The following is an 11,261-nucleotide window of genomic DNA, read 5'->3' as shown; positions in this document are numbered from 1 at the left end:
GATTTTTGGATACAGACTTCCTGCTATGGTCAAAACTATTTGACTTGAGTGAGTGACTTTATTTTCAGATATTGTGGAATTCTTTCTCCAACTGTTGAAAGTGAAAGTTTTGCTGAGTATAGTAGTCTGAGTTGGCATCTCAGAGTTTGTAGAACATCTGTCCAGGTTCTTCAGGCTTTCAGGGTCTCCTTTGAGAAGTCAGGTGTAATTCTAACAAGTTTGCCTTTATATTTTACTTAGCCATTTTCTTTTGAAACTTTTAATATTCTTTCTTTGTTCTGTAGGTTTAGAGTTTTAATTATTATGTGCCCAGGAGACTTTCTTTATTGGTCCAGTCTATTTGATGTTCTCTATGCCTCTTGTACTTTGATAAACATCTCCTTCTTTGGGTTAGGGAATTTTTCTTCTATGTTTTGTTGAAAATTATTTCTGCCCCCTTGAGCAGTGTAATTTTCTTCCTCTATTTTTCTTATTTGTAGATTTGGTCTTTTCATATTACCCCAGTTTTCCTGAATATTTTGTGCCTAGATTGTTTTGGGTTTTGTTTTGTTGTTGTTTTATATTGTTTTTCTTTTTAGATCTAACGTTTTCTTTGACTGAGGTATCCATTTCTTTGTCTTGAACACTCCAGATTCTCTCTTCCATGTCTTATATTCTGTTGGTGAGGCTTGCCTGTATGGTTCCTTTTCAAGTTCCTAAATTAATCATTTCTGGCTTTATGTCAATTTGGGTTTTCTTTAGTGATTCTATTTCTACTTTGATGTCTTGAACCATTTTCATTAGTTCATTCCACTGTGTGTGTTTTCACAGACTTCACAAAGAGAATAAAGGGCTATTCATTCATAACCTCTTTAAGGTTCTTGGACAGACATATCCATAATAGATACTTTGAAGTCCTTGTCTTGTGCTTCAGTTATATCGCATTTCTCTTAGGGTCTACCTACTATAGTTTAGATATTGGATTCTGGGATAGACACACTGTCCTGGCTGTTATTGATTGTGTTTTTATGTTGTCTAGGCATCTGGGATTAGGAAGATTGTAATTATAGGTGATATCTGGTCGTGCCTTTGTTGGATGGGTGTTCTGCTTCTTGGATTTTGTTAATCTGTCTGGGTCTTAGGAAGGAAAGGGTGATGGCTTTGTGCATGTTGCCTTGTAGAGAGTGTTTCTGTAGGCCAGTGGTTGGCAGAGAAGGATAGTGTTGTCCTAGGAAAGAAAACTGAGAGAGGCTTCACACCTAGAAGTAGACTTCACAGGGAGTTGGGAGGTGCGGTGGGAAGGGGTGATCTGTCAAGTAGGTTGCAGCAGAGCAAAGAATTATCTAGACAGACAGACATGAACCAAGTTTTGGAGTCTCCAGTGAATGAAGGTGAAGTAGTGGGAGGAGCATTGTCAGCAGTCCGTTGTCAGGCTAAGAGTGAAAGTGAAGAGATTATAATGGAAGAGGGGAACTATAATCTGATAGACTTACTTGAATCCCTGCCAGCTGTAGCTACTGCAGGTTCCTGGTAGAAAGATTTTCAGGGTTTTGGAGGCTGACACAGGAAAGAGATGGACGAGAAGGTCTATAGGAAGGAGGCAAACTGTGTCTGCCACAAGCTTTGGTGGAGTCCCCAGGGAACAGAGGCAGAGGGGGAGGGCTATCCCCTGCAGGTGATCTGTTATAAGGCTGGGGATCGGACCTGGGAAATTGCAGTGGAGGATAGGAAGGAGGTTGAAGTTGGCCTACTTGCTTCCCAGGCTAGTGTGGACACTGGGTTCCCAGGTAGAGAGTGTTTCTAGGTATCACCACAAAGGAACAGGAATGGGCTTGTGGGTGTAGGGGAGCTGAATAGGTCCACAGGAAATAGGAAAGCTGGGTCTGCCTCAAGATTTGGAGGAGTGTCCAGGGAATGAAGGCAGGATGGGAGGACCATCCCCTGCAAGTGTTCTGCCAAAAGGCTGGGAATGAGACTGGGGAATTGCAGTGTAAGCAAGGAGAATGATGATGCTTCCAGGCCATTTGGCTACTGGGTTCCCAGGTGGAGGGTCTAGACTAGGGGTTCCATGCCCTAAGATCAGACAGTTTAGACCAAGAATCTCTTATTGGCTACTTACATGTAAGGAAAAGTTAGTTTATTTAGTTTGCCTTAGGGAGAGGAGAAATTGTTCTTTCTAGGATTTGCTTTGAGGAAGGAGTTATAATCTAGAAAGCATGAATGAAAACAGATTGTATATAACACCATCAAAGGTGTGATCAGTGGTGGCACAGCACAACTCATCCCTGGAATTGCTTCAGAAAAGGGATGTGGCAAGATTCCTTAGTTGATGTTTAAGAGAGCCACAGAAATGTAGTCATGACTCTTGGCAGAACTGGGCTAATATGAAGTGATGGCAGTGTGACAAAGACAATAAATACTGCAAAGTGCAAGCCTTTGGTTATGGCCTGCCTCATTCTGCACTGGTAATTCTTGTTCTTTGAGCTTCCCGTGATAGTACTGGATATGGTTCTACCTTCTCCAGTTAGTTCAGAGCTAAGTTATATGTCTTTAGGCCACATTTACCATTGTTCAGAAAAAGAACTAATGGCACCAGTGCAGCTGATGGGTATAGCTCTTTCCAAACAATGGCATGTGCCTGCTTCCCACCAGAGCTGCTTGTCTAATCTTCTTGTCCTTCTCTACCCTTTCACCACAGGCAGTCAGTCAGTAGCTTTTGTTCTATCTTCAAATTATCTCATGCTAAGTTTTTATGTCCTCTTTGGCACCATGCTAGTTTAAGTACCCATTACCTCTTACTTGATGGATTATGGTGGTCTTATCCTACTGGAATCTTTAGTCTGGTGTCCCCTCAGGTCACTGACCTATTTTGTACCCTCCTTCCACAAGCCCATAATAGAGCTGTTCTTTCAGTTTGGAGCCCCTTATACTGGAGTTACTACCACATGGCCTTCATATGTTCTTCCCAGATCCTTTCCCCAAAGCAAGCATCCTTTGTTATCAAGATTATATCTATTTTGCCGCTAGCATCAATTCTGTCATAAAGCAGGTGTTCTGTGACTATGTTGTTACACTAAATCAGTGGGTGTGTAAGTGGGTAAGCTAGATAAATGTATGGGGTGGGTGGATCAGGGATTGGAGACAAAGGCACAGACATGGATGCTTGGATCCCCTAAGCTCCCAAGTGAAGGGGGGTGTCATTGAGGGCATTCACACACAATATAGACCACGGTGGCCAAAAATTCATGCCAATTCTCCTGCCTTAGTCTCCTGAGTGCTGGACTTACAGGTATTACCACCATGATTGGTTTTGTTTGATAATCTTTAGAAAATCAGTTCTGGGAATTACTTTGATTAAGTAAACAACAGACCTTTATGTTTGGTAAGGCAAGTGCAGTGTGGGATAGATAGAAAGACAAACAGGAATGTTTTAAAGATTTATTTTTATTTTACATTATGCATCTGGGGGGATGCACATAACTGCAGGTGCCCATAGAAGCTGGGAGGCATTGGATTCCCTGGAACTAGAGTTACAAGTGGTTTAGAGATATCTGTATGGGTAGTGGAGTCTAACTCAGGTGCTCTGCAAGAGTAGTACATGTTTTAAGCACTGAGCTTTCTCTTTAATCCCAGGCTTTGATTTGTAGCATTAATTATTTAAAAGCTCATGTTGTGGGCCTAGAGATATGGTTCAGCTGTGAAAAGTGCTTAGTCTTCTTGCAGAGGACCTGGGTTTGATTCCCAGCCCCCTCATGGCAGCTCAAAACACTAGTTCCTAAGAAACTGATGCCCTATTCTGGCCCCCATGGGCACTGCATGTATATGGTACACAGACAATGAAGGCAAAGGACCCATACATAAAAGTAAATTAAGGAAGAAAGAAAGAAAAGAAACTAAAGCCTAGCTCTTCCTGGTCCAGGCTATATATGACCTTGAACAGGAATCTTCTTTAGGACAACCAAACTTCTTATTTGTAAAATGAAGCAGTTAGTCTAAATTTTGTCCTGTTTTAAGGATCTAGTTTTGGCTTTTCATTCCCTTTCCCTTTCCCAGGAATGCTTTGAAGAGGACCCAGGGCGTAAGTGGATGGATGGCTTGCTCAGTAACCCAGGGAATGAGGCTGGACCCCACATAGGGCTCTTCATGGATAGCTACCGCTACTTGCATCCAAAACAGCCGAGGGCTTTCACCTGCTGGTCAGTGGTCAGTGGTGCACGCCATCTCAACTATGGCTCTAGGCTTGACTATGTATTGGGAGATAGGGCCTTGGTCATAGATACCTTCCAGGCCTCCTTCTTACTCCCTGACGTGATGGGCTCTGACCACTGCCCTGTGGGAGCTGTCTTAAATGTATCCTGTGTGCCAGCAAAACAGTGTCCAGCTCTGTGTACCCGCTTCCTCCCTGAGTTTGCAGGTACCCAGCTCAAGATTCTTCGCTTCCTAGTTCCTCTTGAGCAAGAACCTGTGCGGGAACAGCCAGTCCTGCAGCCCAGCCATCAAATCCAGGCACAAAGACAGCCAAGCAAAGCCCGCACGCATTCAACCAGGCTTCGGAAAAGTCAAGGTGGCCCCAAAAGAAACCAGAAAAACCTGAGGAGTTATTTCCAGCCTTCCTCTAACCTTTCCCAAACTTCTGGTGTGGAGCTGCCTACCCTGCCTTTGATGGGCCCTCTTACAACCCCAAAGACTACAGAAGAGGTGGCAACAGCCACAGTGGTAGAAGAGAAGAACAAGGTTCCAGAGGCCAAAGATGAGAAAGGAGTAAGGGCCGCCTGGAAGTCTATGCTGAGTGGGCCCTCACCTATGCCCCTCTGTGGAGGCCACAGGGAGCCATGTGTCATGCGTACTGTGAAAAAAGCAGGACCCAACTTTGGTCGCCATTTCTACATGTGTGCTAGACCTAGAGGTCCTCCCAGTGACCCCTCCTCCCGCTGTAATTTCTTCCTCTGGAGCAGGCCCAGCTGAACAGACTGAGACATAGGGATGTCATCGTGTTCACCACATGCGTGGGTCAGATGCCAGGTCCCTGCATCTGAAGGCGTCTTCTCCCTGAGGCTTCCTTTTGTTCCCTGCTTTCTCTTCTCTTCCTTCCCTTCTCCCCCTAATGCCTCGCCCCTTCTCAGATCTCTGTTTCTTCCTCTTTGTACATGTAGGAGCAGGGAACTAATTTAAACCCCTTCTGCCCTTGTTGGGGCATAAATAACATTTCGTTCATAAATAAAGTTCACGTCTTTGTTTCAGTAATACCATGTTGAGTGGATATTTTAGATGCACTCTCAAAAGTTGAGTCAGAGGCTCTCTCAGTGCGAGGCTTGTTTGGCCTCGTGTAGCCCAAGGCAGCATGGTGGAGGGAGGAGCTTTGCTCCCCAGGAAGGGGTCTGGTGAGCTCTGGGGATTATTTGCTACTCTGAGGTTGGATCAGTGAGGAAGGTGGGTATAGTGTGGGGGTGTGTATTCTTAAAAGAGTTTCCCAAGCAGTGTGTTCTTCAGCTGTTACACATGAATCACCAGAGAGAAAGAACCGGTGTTTCAGCTTTCAGAGGTCCAGAGTCTGAGTTACCATAAGTCTCAGAAGATGACCACTTTGGCCAGTAGAGTTAGAATTCCCTGTTGGGAGCCTAGCTGTGAAGACATTATATACTGTAGCCTCGCTTCTTCCTTCACCTTGAGGGAGGATAGGAAATCCTATAAGATGCTATTGGAGAAAAAGGATAGTGGATCAAGAAAGAATCCATTCCTTATTCTGGAAGATTCCTTGGCCTGTGGAAGCCATTATTCCCAAAGAACAGTCAATCTTTAGTTGAGACCTACTCCATCTTCTGACCTCAGAGGCTACCTGGGGCTCACCTTTCCAGGTCTCCCAGTGAAGAGTAGAGCCCTGTATTTTTGTCTAAATTCTTGGGAAAGCTACTTCAGGTTAGCTAAGGAGTTTAGCTCTTTGTACAGCTTCTAATACAGTTTGGGGGCATTTCTTATCTCTTCCTAAATCTGGCTTTTCATATCAGTAAAATAGAATGATCAGACCAAGTATTCTGGTTTCCTTGTGAAGCTGGACTTGTCTGAGTGAGTCAGTATAATACAAATTGTCTGCTCTTTGTCTACCAAAGGGCTACGGATGTTTCATGTTGCTCTTTATTTTCAGAATCAAGTCAGCTAGAAGCACACAGCAAAGCAGAGAGCAGGAGGAAGCCCAGCCCCAGGGAGAGTGCAGGTGGAGTTGGTATCCAAGGCAGCTGGCTCCTTAAGCATAGGTGGTAACATATTGGGGTCCCATGTTCCCAAAGTAGGATCGCTCCCACTCGCTCATAAGTTCAAAGTGCACAGGACGGTGACAGAAGTTGCATGCAGCCACAGACACGTCTTGGAGGGGCAGCCCCACCTCAGTCCAGACCAGCAGCAGCTTCTCTGAAAGGGAAGAAGAGAAGAGGGAAAGAATTGGTTAGACTTGGTCTTCCAAAACCCGTGTTGCTATAGATGCACCAAGGTCTTGCTTCCCTCAACCCTTTGAGGTAACTTGGGTCCAAAAGTAGATTTACTTGTCTGCTTCAATGTGACCCACAAGTGCTACCATTTGTCTGTGGGTCCTAGGATGTATAAAAGACAGGAAATCATACCTGTGACAAGATTTAAAACCATGCTGTGCTAGCCTGTATCCCTCCCTTCATAAAGAACACGTGTAGGCCTAACAGTAAATCTCTCTGCTTAGGAAATCCTGATCTGATAAAGACAACACTAAAAGGAATCATACTGCCCTATCAGTGTTGTGAGACAGGGTAAGGTGCATTCCTGGGGTATGTAGGGACCCAGAGGACAGAACAGGAGCAGCTGTAGGAAGTACTTCAGGTGTGTGGCTAGTCTTTTGTTTTTAGCCCCTTTTCTGTCCATCCCTTTGCTGGTATAATCCAGTCTTGTGTTCTTTACACTATCTGTATGCAGATGACTGATTTTTTTTTTTTTTTTACTTCCAGCTTCCCCAGAACTCTGTCTCAGTTTCCAGACTTGTATAACCAATAGCGGCTCTGCTTGGCTGCTTAATTCGTTATATCTAACAACTCGGACACAACTGAACCGTTTATACTGTCCTCCACCAAGCCCTTTCTGCTCGCTTTTTCTGCCACTTACCTATGCCACTCCATTCACACTCATGTTTTGTTTCCCAGAGATAAAGGGAATATTTTTGTCTTTGTATATTTGCCTTGGGCTGTTCTCTGGGATGTCCATTAGGTACTTACCCAGCTAACCTCTTTGTCTCCTTCAGATCTTCTCTCCAGTGTCACCTTAATGTTTTCTACTCTTGCCACTCCATGTCCTCCTCCAAGGCAGTACCTGCCCATAGCACTTCTTGTCCCCTCGTTCTGCTTTCTGCTTTCCCTTAACACTTTGAACTAGAATGCTAATTAATTTTTTTAAAGTTGATTACCCCTTTCTACTAGAGTTAAGAAGCTTAATTCTAGTAGAAAATGATTCTGTGTTTTGTCTATTCCTAGGTTTTTAGCACAGTGTCCAGCCCATAATAAGAACACAATAGACGTCTGTTGAAAGGATGAGTTAAGATTAGAAGATGAAGGGAAGTAAGCCAGAGGGGATAATGGATGATGAAGTCAAGAGAGTAAAGTACAGGAAAGAACTTGAGTTGATTGGACATAGTTAGAAAAATAAAATGCCTGTGACAGGCCAGGACACAGACAGCACCAGGTGGAAAGCACCGAATGTCTTACTAGGGAGCTTCAACTTTATTGTATAATCTAGGGGTCTCTACAAATTTGGGGTCCAACATCCTTATTAGCATAAATGGCTTAGCATGTGCTTCTAAGCTATATTTATGTACATTTGTTGTTATTTCACACATTAAACTCTGATATATTTTATCAGCTGGTGGATCAGCTTTTTAAAAAAGATTTATTTACTGTGTATATGTTGTTCTGTTTACATGCATGCCTGCATGCCAGAAGAAGGTACTGGATCTCATTACTGATGGTTATGAGCCACCGTGTGGTTGCTGGGAATTGAGCTCAGAACCTTTGGAAAAGCAGCCTTAACCTCTAAACCATCTTTCCAGTCCTGTAGATTATCTTGAATACCTTACCTTAGAAGAACATGACAAGCAATGGAGAGGTTTGGGAAATGGAGCAATATTGTTGGGTTTTAGAAAAATCCCTCTGCTGGTTAGTGTGAGAACATTTTAGAAGGGGGGGGAATATGGATGTATTTTTAAGAAACTGCAGCAGAGAAATGAGACTATATTTGAAAGAGATTGAAGAGAAGAGGTGCAGGATTTCAGGCTGAGTTGGCTGTGGGATTAAGGGACTGGTGGAATAGTGGGTGATGCCTCTAGTATATCTTTCCTGCAAACATGAACCCTCAGACACCTAAGCACCGAGAGCTCTATAACCAAATCCCAGAGCTATAGAAGAGACAACACAAAGGCCCAAGTGTCTGAACCACCCACTCCTACAAGCCCTTGTAGCTCTGACCATGGAGATGAGAGTCCGGACCCCTAGTGCATATGTGACCATGGGCCAATAACTGATTTTATGCTTCAATTTGTACATAATACAAAATGAAAATTATAAAAGCATCTCTATTACATGTATTAAATGAGTTAGCACATTTAAAACAGTGCTTGGCACATGGTAAGTAATGGATACTAGGCAGCTTTATTTGATGTTTTTAAATTAATGAATGGATTGACTTTACTATCTTCCTCAAATTATACTAGATAGTCTGTAGACATAATGACCTTTTAATACACACCCTCTGCTTTCCTATCTAATCATTACTCCCAGAATTCCTTTATTCTAGAATCTTGGCACTATATCCATATGTAGTTCAATGTGGACCACAAAGACTTGCTCACCTGTAAATCCTTTCTTCTTTTACTTCATACTTCATAGCCACTCAGCTCATCATATTGGACTAGTACTATCTGTATCTTGTCTCCTCTGCCTATCAATGTACGATTGGCTGCATATATTTATTTCTTGCTAGAGACTTAGAATAAGCACCTGCTGTGTGCCAGGTTCTATGTTAAAAAATATATAACTTGACAACATGCATACATATATATATATATATGTGTGTATATATATGTATGTGTAACATTATATGGAAACAACAGGTTATATTTTGGACTATATACATATATACAAATATATGCATGTATTGTTGAAGAAACAGGCCATGAATTTGAAGGAGGGTAGGGAAGAGTGTATGGGAGGGTTTGCAGGGAGAAAGGGGAAGGGAGAAATACTGTAATTAAATTGCAATCTCAAAATGTTCCTAAAAGAGATATAGTAAACATTGGATGAATTCACCAAATTGCCTGTCTTTGTAGCTCATAGATGACACCCACCCCTCTCTTTCTATCCCCTAGTCCAGTACTTCCTCTGGAACTGCTGGAATGCCTTGAACTCCTGATCTGCCTTCTTCCACCTCCAAAGTGCTGGGAATTTAGGAATGCATAACCACACTCAGCTGTTATTGTTCTTCATGTGTAGCTGTTCCTCACCTTTATCTTTACCCTTTTCTTTGTGTTCTTTCCTCTTCTAGGAGCACCTCGTATTAACTTTCTTCTCTAGGTCCAAAAGCCACTTACTTAGTAAGATTCAGCCCAGAGGTCCCTTCCCCTAGGAATCCTATCTTGAATCCTGAAGGTGAAGGTTAGGCACCTCCTCTCTGTTCCCACAACTTCCCCAGGTACTGTCTTTGTTAATTTTTATCTTACCTCACATCATTGTTTGTATCCACTATTGTTTCTATCTCTATGATCACTCCAACCAAACTAGAGCCCAGGAAGTCTACAGGCTGTTTCCCAATCATTTGTGACTCTGATATACAGCCTACATACATTTCTAGAAGCATACAACAGATGCTTCTAGAAATATTTTCCAAGTTGAATGAATCTGTTCTCCCAGCTTTTTTGGATCCTGGGGTTTAGGGGTAGGAAAATATAGACAGCCATGCTGACGACTTACCCACAAAGTTTTCCATCATCTGAGGGCTGTGGTGGGGGGAGGGGGCCAAGCGCAGTAGCTCCTCGCCACGAGGCACAGTTGGGTAGTTGATGGCCTGCACATAGATGCTGTGCTTGGAGAGCAGAAGATCACAGATCTTGCTGTTGAGTGCTGCATCACCCACCTAGACTCAAAAGAAAGGGCTTTCAGTACTTCTTACCCTGGGGCCACCATTGCACATTAGCTCTATTAAGCAGGTAGAGGGAACCAGATTAAAGAGCACCACTGAATTTGGGGACAGATTGTTTTTCATAAAGGGCTTAGGCAGTGTCAGCTTCAGAATCTCTATCGAGGGGGAGTCCCGGGCCAGCAATGAGATATGAAGGAGGGATAGAGTTGGCATCTTGTCTTGATACTATTTGTACAGCAAGTACATTGGTTAACTAGGGGTGTTTGGAAAGCCAGGGCAGTTCTGAGTTGCTGTCACTAGTTTAATTTAAACATTAGATAGTTAGATCCAGTTGGCCCTCTGTGTCTGTGTTCTTTGTTCAAGTATCCAACCAGCCTCAGATAAAATTTAAATATTGTTAATGTACAGACTCTCCTTCTTGATACATTTTAACTACTAAGTTGTTTTTATTAGAATTTGGTATTATTAGTAATCTAGAGATGATTAAATGTATATTGGAGGGCTGAATAGATTACATGGAAATGTAACACTTTTTGAACAGCCGAATGTGAGCATTTATGGATTTTGATATGGGCCATGGACAGAGCTGGAACCAATCCTCCATGGATACTGAGAGATTACTATTCTTTCTTTCTCATCCACAAATTGTTGTAAGAAGCATCTTTCCCACATCCTGACTTAACAGGCTCACAGAAATGTATGCCATTTAAGAAAGGAACAGGATTTGATTTTAGAAGTGAGAAGAAACATTTAAACAGAGCTAATGATCTAGAGTACTAGCTCTTTCCATGGCTTTTCATTGTATTGTTTTGACCTCGACTTGTTAGTAACAAGTATATTTTACAGTATAATCAGATGTGACAGAAACCCGATCAATTGATAGCCTTTACTTAGTGTTGTATGCTCCAACATTTTCTATTCTTTTCCCCCATGTTTATAGGCTAAATATATATAACCCACTAAACTGATTTTGTGACCCACTAATAGTTTTTACAAACAATTATAAGTTCAATGTTGTGAGGGTCAAAATAGTTTAGTAATAGTGAGGCAATGGTTGATGCTGAAATGACAGGTTAATCTATAATGGCTGATTTTTCAAAGCAGGGGCCAAAGGTGACGTTAAATGTGTGTGTGTGTGT

At 42.6% G+C, this 11,261-nt stretch overlaps 2 protein-coding genes across 3 annotated transcripts in view; one reads left to right on the top strand and one right to left on the bottom strand.

Annotated features, from left to right (window-relative positions):
• The window catches only part of Apex2 (apurinic/apyrimidinic endodeoxyribonuclease 2), a 20,041-nt gene extending 14,818 nt beyond the window's left edge, over positions 1-5,223 (top strand). The window contains exon 6 of the mRNA XM_031368995.1: positions 4,033-5,223. Coding sequence (XP_031224855.1) covers positions 4,033-4,944 — 912 coding nt within the window. The 3' untranslated portion in view covers positions 4,945-5,223. The remainder of the gene's footprint in view (positions 1-4,032) is intronic.
• An 866-nt stretch (positions 5,224-6,089) lies between these two features.
• Alas2 (5'-aminolevulinate synthase 2) overlaps positions 6,090-11,261 on the bottom strand; it is an 18,457-nt gene continuing 13,285 nt past the window's right edge. For both annotated transcript variants that reach the window (XM_031368991.1, XM_031368994.1), the window contains exons 9-10: positions 9,954-10,116; positions 6,090-6,384 (exon numbers count right to left, since the gene is read on the bottom strand). In XM_031368991.1, the coding sequence (XP_031224851.1) occupies positions 6,221-6,384; positions 9,954-10,116 (327 nt within the window). In that variant the 3' untranslated portion in view covers positions 6,090-6,220. The remainder of the gene's footprint in view (positions 6,385-9,953; positions 10,117-11,261) is intronic.

Source organism: Mastomys coucha, chromosome X (assembly GCF_008632895.1).
Source record: "Mastomys coucha isolate ucsf_1 chromosome X, UCSF_Mcou_1, whole genome shotgun sequence".
In the NCBI taxonomy this organism is placed as follows: Eukaryota; Metazoa; Chordata; class Mammalia; order Rodentia; family Muridae; genus Mastomys; species Mastomys coucha.
The sequence above is the reverse complement of the archived record's forward strand: the minus strand, read 5'-3'. Positions and strand labels throughout refer to the sequence as shown.